The following is a 22,907-nucleotide window of genomic DNA, read 5'->3' on the forward strand; positions in this document are numbered from 1 at the left end:
AGAATGGGGCCATTTGGAATTTTAAAATCACACACAGACACACACGGACACGCTCATGGAGCTTCTGGCCGTCAGCAGAACCATTTCTGTTTCTTTCAAGGCGCGGAGGGGGCAGAGCAGGCAAAGCTTCCCACAGCCAATGGAGAGCTCAGCCGGTTCCAGAGAGGGTGGAGAGGCAAGGTTAAGAGCAGGGATTCTGGGGACCTCCCTGGCGGTCCAGTGGTTAGGACTGGGAGCTTCCTCTGCAGGGGGCACGGGTTCGATCCCTGGTCGGGGAACTAAGATCCTGCACGCCGTGCAGAGGGGCCAGAAATAAAAGAGCAGGGATTCTGGAACCAGAGTGGGATGGGAGCTCCAGGAGCCTCATAACCTCAGCCAAGCGACACCTCCCTGTGCCTGTTTCATTCTCCATAGATGGTGGGATTAAAACATAATGTAATCTAGTATAATGTAATTTAGTTGCATGTAATTTAATCTGTGATATTATACCCCATTATACACGTGTAATTATGATATAAAATATATAGATATGTAGTAATGTAACATATCAATACATATTAATCTATATCATAAAATATAGTGTGGTATAATAAATTATATATAACATAATATATCACCTTATACATGTGTAATTATAATGTGAAAAGTTATATCAGTATGTAGTAATACAAAAATATAACCATTACTAATAATCTGTAATAAAATAAAATTTATGGTATACAATATAAATTATAATTTAATATATAATAATATATAATATGTAAAATTCACCTATAGGTGTGATTATAATGTAAACTATATTATATAAATATATCTAGTAATATATTGTTAATAATCTAAGTATCTTATGACACAAATAGGATTTAAAGCCTCTTACAATTGTTAAAAGTATTGAAGTATTTTGACAAGGCCTAGCCCATAATCAGCACTCGGTAAGTATAAAATTTTATGGTTATAGTTGTATAGTTTATGAGTAGCAAAGTACTAAACAGTGCCTGGCCCATGGTGACTACTCCATTGATGCTAGCTTTTACTGGTATATAGTAGGTGAGTATTAAATCAGTGCCGAGTGCTTGTGTTAATTTTATATTATACTACACTTAGTAAGTTTTCTTTGAGATTTTCTTAAGCTGTACAATCATGTCATCCACACATAATGACAATATTACCTTCTACTTTCTTGTGTTTTTAATTCCATTTATTATTATTATTTTGTCTAATTGTACTAGAAGTGCAACCTTTCAGAGCAAAATTAAATAACAGTGATGAGAGTAGATTGTTTTGTTGTTCCTGGCTTCACGAATGTTAAGAGTAGGGCTTCCCTGGTGGCGCAGTGGTTGAGAATCTGCCTGCCAATGCAGGGGACACGGGTTCGAGCCCTGGTCTGGGAAGATCCCACATGCCGCGGAGCAACTAGGCCCGTGAGCCACAACTGCTGAGCCTGCGCGTCTGGAGCCTGTGCTCCGCAACAAGAGAGGCCACGATAGTGAGAGGCCCGCACACCGCGATGAAGAGTGGCCCCCGCTCACCGCAACTAGAGAAAGCCCTCGCACAGAAACGAAGACCCAACACAGCCAAAAATAAATAAATAAATAAATAAATAAAATTAAGAACCAATTGCCTAAAGGCTTAAAAAAAAAAAAAGAATGTTAAGAGTATTGCCAGCTGTTGGATCCATTCTCACAAACAATGATATTAAGGAAGTGTCCTTTTATTACTAGTCTGCCAAAGCCTTAAAAAACAAACAAACAAACAAAAAAAGCAACCAGGAAGGGACCCAATGCTCTCAAATGCCTTTTCAGTCCCCAACGAGCTACTGAAGGTGTCTTCTCTTTTGACCTGTTAAATGGGAATCATATTGACGGATTTTGTTATACTCATCTTTGCATTCTGTCCCTAAACCCATCTTGCTATGGTCTGAATCCTGTTTGCTATGATTCAATTCATCTCTCACTTTGTAAAGTACATCAAGCATCAGGATCAGGAGGCAAAGGATCAGTATCATTTTGGAGAAGAACCAAACGAGCCAGAACCAAGTCCAACATGACAACATTCCTCTAAATCCTATCAACCGGTGGATCCAGCTTTGACAAACCCAAAGCAAAATCTGTCGTAATTGCTTATTTTGAGGACAAGGGCAGAGACTAACTCTCAAGACTCATTTGAATTTAAACTCTTACAGTGAAGGTTAGAGTTTCAGAAGACACACTAAATTGTACCTGGAAAAGCTCTTGATCAGATGTGAGTATGAGTTAATTCTATGTCCGAATTTAAAACTCCTAATTGGAAAAAAAAAAAGTGACATCAGTTAAATTTTTATTTGCGGTACATAGGTGTAAAACAAATCCTTTTTTATAGAGAAAGAAATAGAAGACTGTTTTACTTTGTTTCGGTGTTTTTGTTTGTTTAATTTTATTGGAGTATAGTTGATTTACAATGTTGTGTTAGTTTCAAGTGTACAGCAAAGTGATTCAGTTATACATAGATATATATTCATTCTTTTTCAGATTCTTTACCCATTTAGGTTATTGCAGAATATTGAGTAGAGTTCCCTGTGCTATACAGTAGGTCCTTGTTGGTTATCTATTTTATATATAATAGTGTGTGTATGTTAATCCCAAGCTCCTAATTTATGTCTCCCCACCCGCCGCCCACGTTTCCCCTTTGGTAAGCACAGGTAAGACAGTTTTACTTTGAGCACACTACAGGTTTCATTGAGGGTTGAACCTTCATTGATTGAACTTGTTGCAGGCATACAGCAGGGACCTCATGGTGTCTCAGCTACTATTACTACTTAATAAAAGTAAAAGCCTTAAGACAAATGATAAGCTACTATTATGACTTCAATTAATCGCTGAAACTGTTATAAGAATATTTGAACCTCTATATGAAGATAATGGAAATGTTTATAGTTGTGGATAGAAGCAATTACGGAATTCTTTATGGGGTAATTTGTCAACTGATTGTACGATGAGCTATAATTTTATGGGTAAAGGTTTAATGCTTTGTTATCATGTGCTGTCGCTTTGAATTTAACCTGGATTACCTGCTGATTTTTAGATTTTCCAGTTAGTAATTAAGGAAAGGCCTCTTCACTTTTGTGAAATGTATTCATTTCTTCACTGGATTCTGGTTCCTAGAGACGAATAAGAATTATTCTAGCTGTTTCCGTGACAATAATTCTCTTTTTCTGAGAAGGCGAGAAAATTTGAATTTTTCCTTAAAACCAGTCTGATTTCTCCCTCACCTTTTTACCGTTTTTTCTTTAGGAGCCCCTATTTTTCTGATCTACAGCTTTTTAGTGGCCAATCTATTTGCAATCTGATACTAAAAAAGGTTTTGGTTTGAAATTAAGAGAAAAAATGTAGAATCAAATCACATGAATGAAACTACATAAAGGGTTCATCAAACCTAAGGAATCTAAGACATTACAATCTGGAGAGCCATCAGAAAAATTTTGTCTTTGTGGACTCTGCCACCAAAGGCTACTTGATAATTGGGAAAGAAAGAAAGCGGGAGAAATATTGAATAACTAAAGATTTACTAAATGCAATGGGATTTATAATGGGTCTTGAGATGTTTGCTAAGCACTAATAAATCATAAAACCCCAAGAACATAATTTAGAATGCCCCCACTGATCAGTTACTACGATATCCCCAGTTTGCCAGTCTATAAAATTCTAAAGCAAATGCCAGATGATCAGGGAATAAATGGTGAGCATACACAAAAGCATTCTTAACCTTTGCTTCGGGGGCTGTTCGGTAATCCCAACCCTGTGTGTGGTTTTCCATTCCTCAAAGACCTTGTTCCCTGAAACCCAACTCAATAGAGACTGTCTTTCCTTCGAGGTACCCCGACCTTGGGGAACAAGGTCACAGTACATTTTTTCTTTAGCTATTTCTCTCCTCTTGGAAAAAGAGCAGAACCAATTCTTGTTACTGGTCCATGGATCCTCATTTCTAGCAGCTGATCTCACTTATTCTCAGACTTGAACTTCATCTCTGAAGCAGCAAAGGGGAGGAACGGTATTGGTAGGTGGGGTCAGGGAGGTCCTACACTCACCTTCCTATTATTGGAGGAGCCATATTGATGAGCTCGTCAATTTCAAGAGAAAATTGACGCAAACGCCCTCCTGTCTCTCCAGGTGTTTCATCCTCAAACTCATGACTTTGTGCCAGGTGCTCTTCTGGGCTCTGTGGTGGAGGCCATTGACTCCAGATTCTGATATGTGAGTCTTTCCATCTTTCACTCTCTTCCTAGCCCCACCCCCAAGTCCGACCTCCTCTCGGCCAGAATCTCAGCTCTTCGTGTGTATTTCTGTAGAACCTCACTTAGGAAAGGAAGGAATCTGGGATGCAAGGCCATAGACCACCTACATAGTAAGTCCCCAAAGACCCTCATTACAAAAGCACATTTGTGTCTCAAAATGTGTGCTTGAAAGACATGGAGGGCACTCAGCCTTCCTTGGGGTTGTGCCCAGTGGCTCGAGCTCCTTCCTCAGACCCTCATACTCTTCTTACCCTTCAGGTCTCGGTTCCAGTGTCACCTCCTCCAAGAAGCCTTCCCTGACCACATCTTTCTAAGCAACTCCACCACCGCATCACATCATGTCACTTTACATAGACCTTGTGACCCTCTGACTCACCTCGATTATTTATTAGGTTACCATTACTGTCTCAGTCTCTAGAATGACAGAGCTTTCCCACTCTGTTCACTGCTGTCATTCTGGTGCCTAGCACAGCGTTTGGGGGATAGTAAGTGTTCAGTAAATATCTGCTGAGTGGATAAAATAGTCTGTGCTGTGACAAAGAGAGAAAATTACTCTCAACAGATTTATGCAGAGAAACTACCAGAACACCATGGCGATAAAAAACGAACCCAGAAATTTATATTAACAATCCTCCTGCCCCGGTCCCATTGAGCCCCATGTCAACGAAATCCCCATTTTGGAAATGCACTTTGCCTCTCGGTAGAGAAGTACTCCATGGGAACAGGGGCCAAGCTGCCTGGTCGCCATCAGCAGGTCCAGCACTGGTCTACTGGAGGCATTGGGTGAATCAGTGATGGGGAAAGGGTTTCCTAGATGGCGGATTGGCTATCATTCAGCAACATCACTGAGTTTATTTCCAGTCCAACAATTTTGGGTGTTTTTTTGAATCAAGAGTCTTGGGTCAGAGTTTAAAATCACAGGCTCTAGAGTCCCATTATCTGGATTTGAATCCCAGCTCTGCCACTTATGGCTGTGTGATTGTAGACCAAGGAAATTGTTCAGCTTTCTACTCCTTGAGTTCCTGTAAAGCACAGATAATAGTAGCCCATCGAGTTATTCCTTGTAAAGCACTAAACCGGGTCAAGCAGGTAGTAGGCACTCAACATTGTAGCTCTTCCTTTTGTCATTAATTTACTTTGGCATGTCTCTCGTGGACCACTGATGTGATTACATCTAATTCTTTTTTTTTAAAAATTATTTATTTATATATTTGGCTGTATCGGGTTTTAGTTGTGGCATACGATCTTTCATTGTGGCGTGGGCTTAATTGTCCCACGGGCGTGTGGGATCTTAGTTCCCGGACCAGGGATTGAACCTGCATCCCCTGCATTGGAAGGCAGATTCTTAACCACTGGACCACCAGGGAAGCCCCTACATGTAATTCTTGTTCATCATTATTTGCAATGGCCACTCATAACACTAGAAGTTTTTAAAAATTTAATCTTGAGATTTAGGATTTTTTTTTCCTTGTTTTAAAATTTTTCTTACAAAATTAGCATATTCAAAATTAGATGGGTATCATGTACAGCGTGGTGACTATAGTTAATAAGACAGTATTGTCTATTTGAAAGTTGCTAAGAGAGCAGATCTTAAAAGTTCTCATCGCAAGAAAAAAAAATTGTAACTGTGTGGCAATGGATGTTAACTTATTGTGGTAATCATTTTGTAATATATACATGAATCAAATCATTATGTTGTACACCTAAAGCGAATACAATGTTATATGTCAATTACATCTCCATTTAAAAAATTAGGGTAGTATAATGAACCCCCATGGACCCATCCTCCGGGTTCAACCAGTATCAACTCACAGCCAATCTTGTTTCACCTCTGCCCCCTATCAATGATGTCCTGGATCTGGCTTGCTCTGCCTGCCAAGACCTGATTTTCTTCCCAATTCCATGTTCAGTGACACACTGCTGGGAGTTTGCAACCAACTGTGATGGGGGTATTTACATCATGGAAATTGGCAAATACTACAAATCAAGCCTTCTTTCTCTCTCCCACCTCCGGGCTGGAGAGCCTGTTGTTAAGGAATTACCAGACTACCCACTGCTCCCACTCCTACCCCACTGGATTCTTTTGGAACATCATATTATTTTGTTTCAGTGGGTACACCTAAAATATTAGAATTCCTTAAAAATTATCACTATAATTCCCCTGTCACATACTAAAAAATTAACACCAATTTTAAAAATATTGTCAAATACCCATTGTTCAGATTTTCCTGATAATTTCATTTTTTTATTTTTTATTTTTTTCATAATTTTAAAAAGTAGTTGGGCTTCCCTGGTGGCGCAGTGGTTGAGAGTCTGCCTGCCAATGCAGGGGACACGGGTTCGAGCCCTGGTCTGGGAGGATCCCACATGCCGCGGAGCGGCTGGGCCCGTGAGCCACAACTACTGAGCCTGCGCGTCTGGAGCCTGTGCTCCGCAACAAGAGAGGCCGCGATAGTGAGAGGCCCGCGCACCGCGATGAGGAGTGGCCCCCGCTTGCCGCAACTAGAGAAAGCCCTCGCACAGAAACGAAGACCCAACACAGCCATAAATTAATTAATTAATTAATTAAAAAAATAATCTGTTAAAAAAAAAAAGTAGTTGGTTTGTTCAAATAAGAATTCCAAATAGGTCTATACTATGGGATGCAATCAGCAAAATCTAAACTATGGAAAACTGTAGAGGACAATAACCCTTTTCCTTCAACAACTAAATTGTAATAAGTGTTGTAAAAGAAAAAAAAAATGGAAGAGAGGGAGAAACCTACAAATTAAACAAGATTTAAGAGTCATATAGGGACTTCCCTGGTGGCGCAGTGGTTAAGAATCCGCCTGCCAATGCAGGGGACACGGGTTTGAGCCCTGGTCCGGGAAGATCCCACATGCCGCAGAGCAACTAAGCCTGTATGCCACAACTACTGAAGCCTGTGCGCCTGGAGCCCGTGCTTCGCAACAGGAGAGGCCACCGCAATGAGAATCCCGCGCACCGCAACAAAGAGTAGCCCCCGCTCACCACAACTAAAGAAAGCCCACACGCAGCAATGAAGACCCAGTGCAGCCAAAAATAAATAAATAAATATTTAAAAAAAAAAAAAAGAGTCATATAAACCAAATACAAGGGACTTCCCTGGTGGTCCAGTGGCTAGGATTCTGTGCTCCCAGTGCAGGGGGCCCAGGTTCGATCCTTGGTCAGGGAACTAGATCCCACATGCCGCAACTAAGACCCAGTGCAGCCAAATTTAATTAATTAATTAATTAATTAAAACACAAACAAACAACACAAATACAACATGTGGGCCATATCCAAGCAGTAGTTTTCTATGCTTTCTCCTAAAAACTTTGTTTTACCTTTCACATGCTAACTGATTTTCCCCCATCTTTATTGAGGTATAATTGACAATGGAAAATGTATATATTTAAGTTGTACAGCTTGATGTTTTGATATATCACCACATTACGCTCATTAACACATCCATCACTTCACATAGATAGCATTTTCTTTTTCTTTTTTTTTTCTTTGTAGTGAGAACACTTAAGATCTACTCTCCTAGCAAATTTCAAGCATACAATACAGTATTAACAAAAGTCACATTGTGTACATCAGATCCCCAGGACTTATTCATTTGCGTAACTGAAACTTTACCTCCTGAACAACAACAGTCCAGCCCCCTCACCACCCCCTGCCCCCCCCATCACCCCAGCCCCTGGTAACCACCATCCTAACTCTCTGCTTCTATGAGTTTGACTCTGTTAGATTCCACATATAAGGGACATCACACAATACTTGTCTTTCTGTGTCTGGCTTATTTCACTTAGCATAATGTCATCCATGTTCATTCATATTATTGTAAATGACAGGATTTACTTCATTTTTAAGGCTGAATAATATTCCATTGTATATACAGTATTTTCTTTATGTATTTGTCCATAGACAGATTTAGGCAGTTTGCATATCTTGGCAATTGTGACTAATGCTGCAATAAACAGGAGAGGAGGGATACTCAAGATACTGATTGCATTTCCTTTGGCAGATACCCAGAAGTAGGATTGCCAGATCATATGGTATCTCTATATTTAATTTTTTGAAGAACCTCCAGACTGTTTTCCATAACAGCTGCACTGACTTACATCCCACCAATAATGGACAAGGGTTCCCTATTCTCCACATCCTCACCAACACTTATATTTTGCCTTTTTGATAATAGCCATTATAACAGGTGTGAGGCAATATCTCATTGTAGTTTTGATTTGCATTGCCCTGATGATTAATGATAGAGTGCCTTTTTATATACCTGTTGGCCATTTGTATGTCTTCTTTTGAGAAATATCTATTCATGTCCTTTGCCTGTTTTATAATCAGGTTTTTTACATTTTTTGCTCTTGAGTTGTGTGAGTTCCTTACATATTTTGGATATTAACCCCTTATCAGATATATGGTTTGCACATATATTCTCCTATTCCGTACATTGCCTTTTCACTCTGTTGATTGTTTCCGTTGCTGTGCTGAAGCTTTTTGGTTTAATGCAATCCTACTTGTCTATTTTTACTTTTGTTGCCTGTGCTTTCAGTGTCATATCCAAAAAATCATCACCCAGACCAATGTCAAAAAGCTTTTTTCCTATGTTTTCTTATTTTAGCTTTATGACTTCAGGTCTTTATTTAATCCATTTTGAGTTGATATTTTTTCTTTTTTTTTTTAACCATTCTTTAAAAATTGAAGTATAGGGGCTTCCCTGGTGGCACAGTGGTTAAGAATCTGCCTGCCAATGCAGGAGACACGGGTTCAAACCCTGGTCCGGGAAGATCCCACATGCCGCAGAGCAACTAAGCCTGTGCACCACAACTACTGAGCCTGTGCTCTAGAGCCCGTGAGCCACAACTACTGAGCCCACGTGCCACAACTCCTGGAGCCCGTGAACTGCAACGAAGAGTAGCCCCTGCTCCCGCAACTAGAGAAAGCCCACGTGCAGCAAGGAGGACCCAACGCAACCAAAAATAAATAAATAAATAAATTTATTTAAAAAAAAATTGAAGTATAGGGGGCTTCCCTGGTGACTCAGTGGTTAAGAATCCGCCTGCCAGGGGCTTCCCTGGTGGCGCAGTGGTTGAGAATCTGCCTGCCAATGCAGGGGACACGGGTTCGAGCCCTGGTCTGGGAAGATCCCACATGCCGCGGAGCAACTAGGCCCGTGAGCCACAATTACTGAGCCTGCGCGTCTGGAGCCTGTGCTCCACAACAAGAGAGGCCACAATAATGAAAGGCCCGTGCACCGTGATGAAGAGTGGCCCCCACTTGCCGCAACTAGAGAAAGCCCTCGCACAGAAACGAAGACCCAACATGGCCATAAATAAATAAATAAATAAATAAAAATTGTATAACTTTAAAAAAAAAAAAAAAAGAATCCGCCTGTCATTGCAGGGGACACGGGTTCGAGCCCTGGTCCGGGAAGATCCCACATGCTGTGGAGCAACTAAGCCCATGCACCACAACTACTGAGCCTGTGCTCTAGAGCCCACGAGCCACAACTACTGGAGCCTGTGTGCGTAGAGCCGGTGCTCTGCAGCAAGAGAAGCCACCACAATGAGAAGCCCACACACTGTGACGAAGAGTAGCCCCCGCTCGCTGCAACTAGAGAAAGCCTGCGCACAGCAACGGAGACCCAACGCAGCCAAAAATAAATAAATAAAATTAATTTATTAAAAAAAAATTTAAGTATAGTTAATTTGCAATGTGTTAGTTTCAGGTGTACGGCGAAGTGATTCATTCTTCTGCTTGTGGATATCCAGTTTTCCGTATACCATTTAATCAAGAGACTATCCTTTCCTCATTGGTAATCTTGTCAAAAGTCAGTTGACCATAGATGTGTGGATTTATTTCTGGGCTCTCTATTCTGTTCCATTTTTCCTTATGTCCATTTTTATGCCAGTACCATACTGTTTTGATTACTCTAGCTTTGTAATGTACTTTTAAATAAGGAAGTGTGTTGCCCCCAGCTTTGTTGTTCTTGTTCAAGATTGTTTTGGCTATTTGGGATCTTTTGTTGTTCCTCGCTAATTTTAGGAATTTTTTTCTATTTCTGTAAGCAGTGCCTTTGGGATTTTGATAGAGATTGCATGGAATCTATCGATCATTTTGGGTAGAATAGACATTTTAACAATATTCTTCCAATCCATGAACATAGGATGTCTTTCCATTCACCTATGTTTTCTTTAATTTCTTTCATCAGTGTTTTATCATTTTTAGTGCACCAGTCTTTCACCTCTTTGGTTAAGTTTATTTCTAAGTATTTTATTCTTTTTCTTGCTTTTGTGATGGAACTGTTTTCTCAACTTCCTTTTAGGATAATTTGTTTTTTGTATAGAATTGTGACTCATTTTTGTAAGTTGATTTTTTTTATCCTGCAACTTTACTGAATTCATTTACTAGTTCTAACAGTATTTTTGGTTGTTGTTGAGCCTTGAGAGTTTTCTACATATATGATCATGTCGTCTGCAAAGAGAACTAATTTTACTTCTTCCTTTCCAATTTAGATGCCTTTTATTTCTTTTTCTTGTCTAATTGCTCTAGCTACAACTTCTAGTACTATGCTGAACAAAACAGATGAGAGTGGGCATGTTTGCTTTGTACTGAATCTTAGAGGAAAAGCTTTCAGTTTTTCCCCATTGATTATTGTGTTAGAAGTAGGCTTTTCATATGTGGCCTTATTGTGTTAAGTTTCTTCTACACTGATTTTGTTGAGATTTTTTATCATGAATGGATGTTAAACTTTGTCAAATGTTTTTCTGCATTGATTGAGATGATCATGTGATTTTAACCTTTCATTCTGTTAATATGGTGTATCACATTGATTGATTTGCACATGTATAACTATCTTTGCATCCCAGGGATAAATCCCACTGGTTCATGGTATATGAACTTTTTAATGTGTTATTAAATTTGGTTTGTTAGTATTTTATTGAGGATTTTTGCATCTATGTTCATCAGGGATATTGGCCTGTAGCTTTCTTTTCTTATCTTTGTCTGGCTTTGGTATTAGGGTGATGCCTACCTCATAAAATGAGTTTGGAAGTGCTCCCTCTTCTATTATTTTGGAAGAGTTTAATAAGAATTGGTATAAATTCTTCTATGAATGTTTGGTAGAATTCACCCAAGAAGCCATCTGGTCCTGGGCTTTTCTTTGTTGGGAAGGATTTGCTTACTAATTCAATCTCCTTATTTGTTATTAGTCTGTTCAGGATTTCTGTTTCTTCTTAAGTTTTGGCAGGTTGTATGTTTCTAGGATTTATCTATTTTATCTAGGTTATCCAGTTTGTTGGCATATAATTGTTCATAATAATCCCTTATGATCTTTTTTTATTTCTGAGGCATCTGTCATAATGGCTCCTCTTTCATTTCTGATTTGTAAAATTTGAGTCTTCTCTCTTTTTTTCTGCCAGTCCAGCTAAGGGTTTGTTGGTTTTGTTTATATTTTCATAAAACCAACTCCTGGTTTTTTTCCTATTGTTTTTCTATTCTCTATTTGATTTACTTCTGCTCTAATCTTTATTATCACCTTCCTTTCACTAGCTTTCGGCTTAGTTCTTCTTTTTCTAGTTTTTTGAGATGTAAAGTTATGTTGTTTATTTGAGGTCTTTCCTCTTTTTTAATGTAGGAGTTTATCACTGTAAACATCCCTCTTAGTGCTGCTTTTGCTGCATCCCATAAGTTTTGGCATGTTATAGTTTCAATTTTGTTTATCTCAAAATACTTTTTTAAAATAAATTTATTTATTTATTTATGTATTTATTTTTGTCTGAGTTGGGTCTTTGTTGCTGCGTGCGGGCTTTCTCTAGTTGCAGCAAGTGGGGGCTACTCTTCGTTGTGATGTGCGGGTTTCTCATTGCGGTGGCTTCTCTTGTTGCGGAGCACGGACTCTAGGCATATGGGCTTCAGTAGTTGTGGCTCGTGGGCTCTAGAGCGCAGGCTCAGTAGTTGTGGCGCACAGGCTTAGTTGCTCTGCGGCATGTGGGATCTTCCCGGACCAGGGCTCAAACCCGTGTCCCCTGCATTGGCAGGCGGATTCTTAACCACTGTGCCACCAGGGAAGCCCTCAAAATACTTTTAAAATTTCCTTTTTTAAAAATTTCCTCTTTGACCTAATAATCGTTCAAGAATGTGTTATTTACTTGCCACATTTGTGAATTTTCTCATTTTCTTAGTGTTTTGATTTCTAGTTTCATTCCATGTTAGATGGGAAAGATACTTGGCATGATTTTGATCTTCTTAAATTTGTTAAGATTTGTTTTGTGACCTAACACATGATTTATCCTAGAGAATATTTCATGTGCATTTGAGAATAAGGTTTATTCAGTAGTATATATCTGTTAGGTCTTTGTGTCTATGTGGTCTATTGTGTTGTTCAAGTCAGCTGTTGGATAGAACATCCAGAAAGAAAATCAGTTATTAAAAGGCTATGGATTTTTGTATGTTGATCTTATAAACCTATTTCTTACTAAATTCTCATTTTTTAGTAATTGTTTTTCTGTGAATTTTTTTGGGGGGGGACTTATGGTATTTAATTATATCATTTGCAATAAAGAATAGTTTTACTTCTTTCTTTCCAACTCTCAGACCTCTGATTGCTTTCTTTTGTCTAATTGAATTGGCTTATATTTTCGATAAAATGATAAATATAGTACGGCAATGTGAGGCATCCTTGTCTGTTTTGATTCTTGTTCCTGACATTGGTGGAAAAGCTTTTAGATATTCCTCATTAAGTAAAATGTTGTGTTTTGTAGAAAAATATATTTTATATATGTATCATACATATATAATTTATATGTATATAACATTTATATAATATATGCTACATAGACTCATATTAAGGGAGCATCCATTAATCACTATTTTATTGGATTTTAAAAAATATAAATGGGTGTTAAAATTTGGCAAATATTACTATTTTGCCAATATTGAACCAGGCTTGAATTCATAGAATAAATCTTACCTAGGCATGATGTTTTATTTTTTTAAACTAATATTGGATTCTGCTTGCTTGTATTTTACGATTTTATGATTGATATTCATAAATGAGATTGGTTTGTAATTTTATTTTTGGATGCAATGTTTGGCACGTTTCAGAGTCAGTGTTATACTTCATAAAAATACTTTTGAAAGTTTCCTTTCATTATATGCTGGAATAATTTTAAGTAGTATTGGAATTATTTGACCTTTAAAGGTTTAGTAGAATTCCCCTATAGAATTACAAGGGTCTGGTGCCTTTTTCCTTTTCCTCATTATAAAAAAAAAAAAATTTTCCTTCCTCCCCTCCATCCTAAAATTATTTTTCAGTATATATACTGAAAAAAAAAAATCAAATCATAGGTGTACAGTTCAGCGAATTTTCTCAAATAGAGTATATTTGTTTAATCAGCATTTAGATCAAGAAGCAGACCCTGGTGCCCCATAAGCCTCCTTCATGTTTCCTTCCACTCACTAGGTTCCCACAACAAGAGGCTGAAGCCCTTTTGTCATGGTGCTCTCTAGGCTCTGTATTTTTTTTCCCCTCCTATGTTAAGCGGTCTGCTTAGATTTTTTTGTCTCCAGTCAGTTTTGATAAACAGTATTTTTCTGGACAATTATCTATTTCATCCAAGCTTTCAAACTGATTTATATATAATTATGCAAATTAGTCCTTTATGATTTGAATGTTTTTACCTGCTATATTCCCTAATCCTTAAAAACTACAGGTTCTGGGTGTATCTTTCTAAAGTTCCATCATGGTCCATGCGACAAAAAATTATAAATCTGTGTGTGTGTGTGTAATTGAACGCATACTTTTCTGTCTTATCTAGCTAGCTAGCTATTTATCTCGCCATCTAACTATTTATCTTGCTATCCTGGTATCTATGTGTATTTCACATGGTAGAGAGAACAAAGGGCATCTACAAAGCATTTGCATTCCTGATGAGAGAATTGATTGGGCTGTCCTTTTCTTCTCCTTTCTGCCTTAGGCTAAGACATGATACCATTTTGCAACCACAGGAGAGAAGCCAAGAGAATTGTGGAGGCATAGGCTCTGGCATTGATGAGCTGCTGAGATAACACCAGGAAACACCTACCTCCAGAATTCTTGGTAAGGAAGAGGTATAAGCCTCTGTTTGTGCCGCTCCAAGTCAGGGTTCCATTATTTGCAGCTGAATACATTCCTAACTGATATAGAAAGTAAGATAGGTGAAACCAGACAGTTTTTAGGCGAAACCGGACAGTTTTAGTTGTTCATAGTATGTAAGTGTTTATATACAGAAAAATTATTGTAGAGACACCAAATTCCCCAACTCTAAGTTAGGAACCTGAGTAGCAATTACACAAATTAAGTGCATATTGCATGGCCTTTTTAGTGTAACCATTGTTAAAAGCATAATTTGCATAAATTATTCATAGTGTTTTAGATGTATTTTACCTTTTTCATTTTTGTGCAATGGGATACAGATTGGTTACATCTTGTACAGATGATAGGGTATATCCTCCTAGGGTTTCAAAATGATTAAATGAGATAATCCATATAAAGGGCCTAGGACAGTGCCTGGCACATGGTAAAGTGCTCCATAAATGTTAATTATAATGTTTTAATAAGTAATATTGATTAAAGAATAGTGATGTTTGCTACTCATACTTAGATGACTAGCTCCTTGTCATCCTTTGCATTCCCATAAGAAAAGTCACCTCCTCCGAGAAGCCCTCCCTGGCTATTCTATCTCAAGTGGAATTCCTCCCCAAATAGCTGCCATTCCCCATCACCCCCATCCTGTTTATTAGCCCAGAGACCTTTTCATCATTTGTAATTCTCTTAGTTATTTATTTCGTAAATGCATGTCTCCCCTGATAGAACTTACCCATGAGAGCAGAAATCCCAGTGGCTGGCATAGGTTCTGTACTCTCTATATATTTGTTGAGTAAAAAGATCACCAAAAATGTCCAAGAAACCATTATCATGAGAGAATACCATTTGACATAGAAAGGCTGTTCTGAGGTGGCCATTTCTTTGGGGATAATTTTGCCTACATTTAAATAAAAGTGAAGGTGGGTAAAATTTCTGCCCAATTCTAGACCCTCCTCAAACTAAACCCTCAGGGGGCTTAGTGGTTTATTATTATTATTATTTTTTAATCTCAAAAAGATCAGAGAATAGTTATTTTTAATATTTGGCCTCTACAGCTTTATAAAGTGGAGCACAAATTGTTACTTTTAGAAAAATATGTTGTTTTGCATTTGAGTAGGGATGTAAAATTCAGCTAACAATTAAAAAACTAATGGTTTATTGTAATCAAATATTTAGATGAAATTCTTCATGATTTTTTGGAATTCTGAAGATCCTAGAATTTAGATTTTAAAATAGCCCTCTAAGAGTTACGTTTGGTACCAAGTCAAAGGGAAAACGAAAATGAAATTGTTTTAGTAGAAGGGATAAATCCCAAGGAGGAGAAGGGACCCTGAATCACATCTGAGTGACTGAAGGTGGCCCCATGGCAAACCTCTGAACTGGGGGTAAGGCAGGAGTGTGTCCAGTGCCATTCTCTGAGGGACGAGGACGTCCCTCTCCCCCCCCAACCCCACCATCACCACCGGATATGGAATCAATGGAGACATGCAGGATTTCCCCTTGGGGTCATGGGTCCTGGGCTCCTGGCAACTGGCATCCAGGAAAACAACAGGAGACCTTCTCTTTTTTTCTGTATCTTTTAGAACTACAGGATATTGTAGTAGCCAAGCAGTGGGCTTTGGCTACCTGAGTTTGAAGCCCATTTTCCCTGCTTAACTCTTGGGGCAAGTTACTTTGGCCTCTCTAGGCCTAGTAAAATGGCAGTAATAGCTGAACCTGTCTCATTGGGCAGTGATTTAATTGGCACATAGTAGGGGGTGGATAACCGTGACTTTTATTACCCTCTTTCTGGACGTCATCACAAAGTCTCTGCCAGTTTTGACCAGCAAGGGCCGGGGATTCTGGGATATCATTTTCTATGTATAAATGTTCTATAGCCTGAGAATTTGTTTCCTAATTGTGATGGCTATGTGGCTAGCGCTATGGCAATCTTATGTGGATTATTCAGAGAAGAAGGCTCTAGAATTTCTGTGTGGGCGGGGCATACAGGCGGCCATCTTGGAAGAGGGGCTTTGGGACTTTATTCTCCGCCAGCACTTTACTTGGACGGTTGCTTGTATGGTGGGCTGGTCTTGTACTTGTTGCCTAGGTTTTAGTTAATTGTGTTTATTTGGAGTACTTTGGACGATTATGGAAATTTGGGGACTGGTCTTCTGGCTATATTTGCATAGCAAGCACTCGTGTAGATTATATGTTAATTTCGGGGGGTTTGAGGGTCGTTTTGTAATGAAATCTACCTAGTAAGCCAACAATTTTTATGTGGAATGAATGTTACATAGGAAGCTTTGGGAAGGTTTATGGACATGGGGTATTTGCTACTTTTTCTGCCCTCCGTGGGGCATGCTTTGCTCACCTCTGGTATACTCTGCTTGAAGATTAATTGGCTGGGATTAATTTGACCTAGAAAATGGAACAGGAAGTAGGTTTTTGGCCTGAATTACAGAATCAACTTGATTACTGTCCTATTTGGCCAGTTTCAGAGGGTGCAATGATTGATGCTGGGGGCAAACTGGTCTCTCCCTCCCACCCCTCCAGGAAGCCACACCATGGGTGACCACGAACTTAAGGGATGAGCCTGGGGGGGTGAAGGACTAGGGAGCCCAAGTGGACCTCAGGTCTAAGCCATAACCCACCAAGGATTCAGAGTTTGATGTGGGGCCCATGAGTGCTGGTGGCCACCCCCTCCCCCAACAGTGGTGGAAGATTGTTTTATTTGTATTTCACTTCATTATGAGTGAGGTTGCATGGTTTCCCCAATGTTAATTAGTTATTTGTACCTTTTTAAAAAAGTAAAATTGCTTGTTCATGTACCCTGCCCATTTTTGCGAGGTGCTTGCTTATTAATTCTTCAGACCTCTTTGCTTATTAGGGAAACTAACCCTTTGTTACAGATTTTTACCTAGTCTCCACCCCCACTCCATTCATATTTGATATTAATTTTTGTACGGTCATCCCCCACCCCTCTTTATGATTTTTTTAAATCTTAGGTCATGCTTAGAGAGGTCTTCTATAGACCAAGATTTTAATTATAAAAGTTGCCATTTTTAAAGTAACTTTTTGTACTTAAAGATATGTTTGACCCACGTTGAGTTCCTTTGTGTATGGAACAAGGTAGGGATAATTAGTTATTTGTACCTTTTTAAAAAGTAGAATTGCTGGTTTATGTACCTTGCCCATTTTTGTGATGGGCTTGCTTATTAATTCTTAAGAGCTCTTTGCTTATTAGGGAAATTAACCCTTTGTTACAGGTTTTTACCCAGCCTCCACTCCCACCCCCATTCATATTTGATTTTAATTTTCATACAGTCCTCCCCCACCCCAGCCCCCTTATGTTTCTTAAATCTTAGGTCATGCTTAGAGAGGCCTTCTATGAACCAAGATTTTCATTGTAAAAAATGACCTTTTTTGAAGTAACTTTTTGTATTTAAACATATGTGTTTGACCCACACTAAGTTCATTTGTGTATGGAATGAGGTGTAGGGATCCAGTTTAATTTTTTCCCCAAATCGCTACACCATTTCTTTCTGATTATTTGATAGCTTTGTACCAGCTTTATTCCTCCTCACCCCCCACCTCCCACCTTTACTGAGATATAATTGACAAAATTTTAAGATATTTAAAGTGTAAAATGTGATGATTTAATATACATTGTACACCATTTCTTGAATAACTCCACTTTTCCTGATTGTAAACGGCATTCCTAAATTCCTCCCACCCAACTGAGTCCCTGTCTTAATGCAAGACAGACAGCCGAAATTCAAACACCTATTTGGGGAGACTAGGTAAGCAGGCACACTGTGAGACAATATATAAGGGTATAAGTTGGTAGACTCTTTGGATAGGGCAGCAGTGATCTAAGTATAGAACTTTTTTTTTTTTAATTAATTAATTAATCTATGGCTGTGTTGGGTCTTCGTTTCTGTGCGAGGGCTTTCTCTAGTTGTGGCAAGCGGGGGCCACTCTTCATCGCGGTGCACGGGCCTCTCACTATCGCGGCCTCTCTTGTTGCGGAGCACAGGCTCCAGACGCGCAGGCTCAGTAATTGTGGCTCACGGGCCCAGTTGCTCCGCGGCATGTGGGATCTTCCCAGACCAGGGCTCGAACCCGTGTCCCCTGCATTGGCAGGCAGATTCTCAACCACTGCGCCACCAGGGAAGCCCTAGAACTTTTTTGATGGGGCTTAGTGGCTTTCTATGGGGCATGGTTTTGAGGGGAGGACAGGATGGACATTTTGTATTGTCTGCAAATTGTTTTCAGAAACCCAAGATTAGGTCAACAAAAACATTTTACTGGCAATATTTTATACCCACTTATAACCTTGGGGCCTTGTCACCTCAACACGGGGGCCTCCCAACTTTTGATGCAGTCAAAATCCTGAACAATGGGTGTCTGCTTGAAACCACAAATAATTCACTGGAGTCACATCCTTTGCTCACATTTAATTTTTATTTTGATTTTTTTTAATGCTGCACAACACAATATTTATTTCATTTGTTTCATTTATGTCATTTATTCTTTTATTTCTTTATTTCTGTTTGCTGCTGTTATTTTACTTACTTAAAGAGAGAGGGAACGTTTGTGGCCTTTTTTTCCTTTATCTTTTTCTGTAGGCCGCCTTAAGCTTTCTAAATTTGGAATATTTAAGCAAGCTGAAGGGTAAAGGGGGTTTCGCAAAATCACTTGAGGGAAAGGAAAGGTTGCTTTGTTAATCATGCCCTATGGTGGGTGATCAACTGCGTGTACAATTACGTTTCACTTTTAATTAATTGTGCTTAAGGCCTTAATTAAATTTGGAAGTTCCCTTCTTAGAGCAGCTCATACTGACGGAGGTGCATGCGCTGGATGATGTCACGGCAGTCGTTGAACACACGGCGAATGTTCTCTGTGTCCACAGCGCAGGTGAAGTGAGGGTAGCAATAGTGGCGCCCGTCTCCACTAGCAGTGCTGATTCTCTGTGGGCACAGAAGGAAACTCGGTCAGTGCCGCCTCTCCAGTAACTCCCCCTGTCAGCAGTGGGGTCATCTACCAAGGACTGCCCACCAGTCGCTGATGTTATGTGAAAACAAACCCAAGTTGAGGGGCACAAAGGCTAAGATTCATACCGGCTATTGGTGAAATAACACTGAGGAAGTGGATGGTTTGATCCCCAAATTTAGAATTAAGGAAACTTACACCCCTAAGAATAAGAGAACAAGCAGAGAGAGGGAACTAAAGACAGTCTCTACTCACCAGAAATTCATCTCGAATGAAGTACTTGGCCCGGGTCACGCGTGGGTCCTCTCCGGGCTCGGGAGTCGCTGTAAAGAATATAAATATTTTGTTACTTAAGTGATTAAAATAAGGTTCTTTGGCTCCCCCTACAGATCCCTTATAGTGTGGTGGTGGTTGGGGGAGGGGGGGTTTCCATTCTTAGAGGACGTTCATTTTTAAAATCCAGAACGGAAAATTTTAACATATGCAAGACACCCCATAGGACCAAGGGGCACTAATCAACTGCAGAAGGCCACACATACCATCCTCAGGAGTAGTGTAGCGAGCAAATTCTGGAAAGTAGTCCTCAATCTTCGATTTTCCAGCAAGGACTTTCTCAGCGAGCAGATCTTGCTTGTTGAGGAACAGAATCACAGAGATGGTGCGCAGCCATCTAAGAAAGAGAGACACGGGTTTAATGCCCAGGAAAAGAAAGCATTCTTTCTGCAAGGGGTTTGAGATGCTTGCCCAAGAACTTGCACAGGATTCTTTTCTACTAGCCATGCAAATACAGGGCCTTGAGATCAGTGGGGAGGAGACCAGGGGGTCACCGCACAAACCTGTTGTTCCAGATGCTCTTGAAGAGGTTCAGGGCCTCCTGCAGGCGGTTGGTCTGGTTGTCTTCCCGGATGACCATGTTGTAGCTGCTGCTGGCAACCACAAAGATGATGGCAGTCACATCTTCGGCACAAGAAAGCAAAAGCAGTGCATGTTAGAAGAGAAAATGATCCTCAACGATGAAAAAACCAGAATGTCCTTAAAGAGCAGAGAAGCCCATGGCTTCCGTACCATTGAAGCACTGGATCCATTTGCGGCGTTCATCACGCTGGCCGCCCACGTCAAACATGCTGCAGGAGAGAAATGACACCTGGTCACTCCAAGGGCCAACACTGGTCCACCGTTCTCCCTGCCAGAGGGAACGTCAAGAAATCTCTCTCTCTCTCTTTTTTTCTTTTTTTAAAGGGAACCATTTACTTACTGGAAGTTGACTTTATCCACCTGGAACTTGGTCTCAAAGATTCCAGAAGTCAGGACGCGGCAGCGCAGCAGGTCCTAAAACAAAATCTTAGGTCAAGGGATCTCACCCAAACCAACGAAAACATTATTAATAATTGACAATCTGGAGCAAAAGTCTTGACTAGGTTGGAAAGAGAGTTCCACGTCCTCTGCTTGTGAGACTGTGTGCATACCTGGTCGCTGGGCACATAGTCAGCCTGCTTGATGACGTCAATCTTGTCCAGGAAGCTGGGAGGAAAAGAAAGATGCACAGGGGTGACCACACACTCATGCCACTTTGCCCACTATTCCTGCCTCTCTGCCAAGTCCAGCTAAATGGAAATGATCACCCCACAGTTACCTGGCATTAAGTCAATGGGGACTTTGCTTGTGTTCATGATGGGTCCAAGCTTATGCCTTAGAAAAGGTTAGAGCAAACAGAATTTAAGATAAATGTACCTGGCTGACCAGTAGGTCTAGGAACCAGGAACTAGGGGTGGGCTCTCAGGACCCCTGGCCTACAGGTACAGCACAGGCCAGTGCAGAGCTCTGGTCTTGCTTTAATTTTAAAAGGCTGGTTCTGTGCACGTCAATTAGCTGAGGGCCCAAAATCAGGTCTGTCTGATTTTGTGCCATTTGATAAAGACTGAGTAAAAAATTCAGATTTTCAAATTGTTTGGCTTTGACTAAAACGGCAAGTAGTTTGAAAATTGTACCCTTCCATATCACGCAGTTTTTTTAAAAAAATGAAAAAGATGGCACACTTAAAAGGAACAAGGATTTTTTTTCCCCAAGGGACTAATGAAAATAAGATTGAGTTACTCAGAAAGGGTATCCCTTCCTTCTACTTTTAAGAAGGGGCCCTTTTGGCCCTTACCACAGTGAACAGGAAACAGACACAAAGTTCCCTTCCGTTCTACTTGGTCCATGAAATAGAACAGTCCAGATATTAAACTTTGAGTTTTCAAAAAACCTCAGGGCCATCCAGGTTAGGGGCCCTTATCTGGGCAGGGAGCAGGTACGGTGGAGGGGCGGGGGTTGGTCTCAGGGGCCGTCATTAGTGATGCGAAAGCTTTAGAGGGAAAAGCAGTGTTTTCTATCTCCCGCTCCACAGCCATAACTGTTCCCAAAGTAAAAAGTATCTTACTTGTGTTGCGTGACTAGATACACTGTTAGGAAAAATAACTTCTAAAAGACTGGACTAATTTAATTACTGTGGAAAGTTAATATTAAAACCAGCTTTTTTGGGGGCAGGGGTCTGGATTGTTGTAAAGTGGGCTAATCAGAAAAAAATCACAAAGAGAGAAAAGTCTATTTAAAGAAATTCTATAAGGTTTTCCCCCCCCCCCCCTCCTTCCTTTTTACCAGTTTAAAGTTAGTCTGGCTTAGAGGATATACCGACTTGCCCAATCAGTCTTACATTACAGCACCGGGCCAGAAATAGCTCCCCAGCCGCCCTGGCCTGCAGCACGTTGCCATGGCAACAGAACCACAGTTCTATAAATAGATCATCAGCACCAAATCTTGTGAGAGAGACATCTGGAGTAAGGCCAGCCAAACCCCAGCTCAACAAATAAAAATAGGCACCTTAAGGAACGGGCAAGGTACCAGGAGCTCAACTTTAACATAAAGGCCGGTAAACCAGAAACACGTTGGTCACTGCAAAGGCAGGGCTACTTTAATCATCGGGCTGGGGAAGACATTTTATAAGATTCAAGCTATGTTCTCTTTTTCCCGGAGTTCCCTTGAAACTTTCCATAAATTGTGCAAATGTTGCCATTTTCAGATAAAGTTGCAGGAATAACTGAATTTTGTCTTAAAAAAACAACTTTTAAATGGTGTGGGATTCAAAAAAAAAAAAAAAACTGGCTAAACTGTTAATCAATGAAGTTGTTACACCCTCCCCCCTTCCAGAGCGCTCAAAACTGGGATGGTTAAACCCTCCTAATCTTGTACCTGTACTTCTGACTTGGATCCAAAATACAAAAGGCAAACAATTCCAGGATTTCCATTTGTTTTGCGTTACTATAATTAGCACTTCCAGCTTTAAGCTCAAACTTTTGAGAAAATCAGGGGCTTTGTTGAAGAAGGGGTGGGGGTGGGAGGGTCACAGGGACCGGCCCAGATGGACTGTTTTTCTGCTCCTTGAAAAAATATACAGATTTGCTTGTATATTAAATCACAAAATAGCTACACGTGTGACAACTGAAAATAATCAAATGCATTTCCGATGGGAAAGCAGGGCCAGGGAAA

General features: G+C 40.0%; 1 protein-coding gene across 11 annotated transcripts in view; it reads right to left on the reverse strand.

Moving 5' to 3' along the window:
* Positions 1 to 18,834: 18,834 nt before the first annotated feature.
* GNAS (GNAS complex locus) overlaps positions 18,835 to 22,907 on the reverse strand; it is a 66,917-nt gene continuing 62,844 nt past the window's right edge. For all 11 annotated transcript variants that reach the window (XM_059895897.1, XM_059895896.1, XM_059895895.1 and 8 more), the window contains 7 exons: positions 20,849 to 20,903; positions 20,638 to 20,711; positions 20,448 to 20,506; positions 20,219 to 20,339; positions 19,922 to 20,052; positions 19,638 to 19,705; positions 18,835 to 19,360 (listed from right to left, as the gene is read on the reverse strand). In XM_059895897.1, the coding sequence (XP_059751880.1) occupies positions 19,214 to 19,360; positions 19,638 to 19,705; positions 19,922 to 20,052; positions 20,219 to 20,339; positions 20,448 to 20,506; positions 20,638 to 20,711; positions 20,849 to 20,903 (655 nt within the window). In that variant the 3' untranslated portion in view covers positions 18,835 to 19,213. The remainder of the gene's footprint in view (positions 19,361 to 19,637; positions 19,706 to 19,921; positions 20,053 to 20,218; positions 20,340 to 20,447; positions 20,507 to 20,637; positions 20,712 to 20,848; positions 20,904 to 22,907) is intronic.

Source organism: Balaenoptera ricei, chromosome 15 (assembly GCF_028023285.1).
Source record: "Balaenoptera ricei isolate mBalRic1 chromosome 15, mBalRic1.hap2, whole genome shotgun sequence".
In the NCBI taxonomy this organism is placed as follows: Eukaryota; Metazoa; Chordata; class Mammalia; order Artiodactyla; family Balaenopteridae; genus Balaenoptera; species Balaenoptera ricei.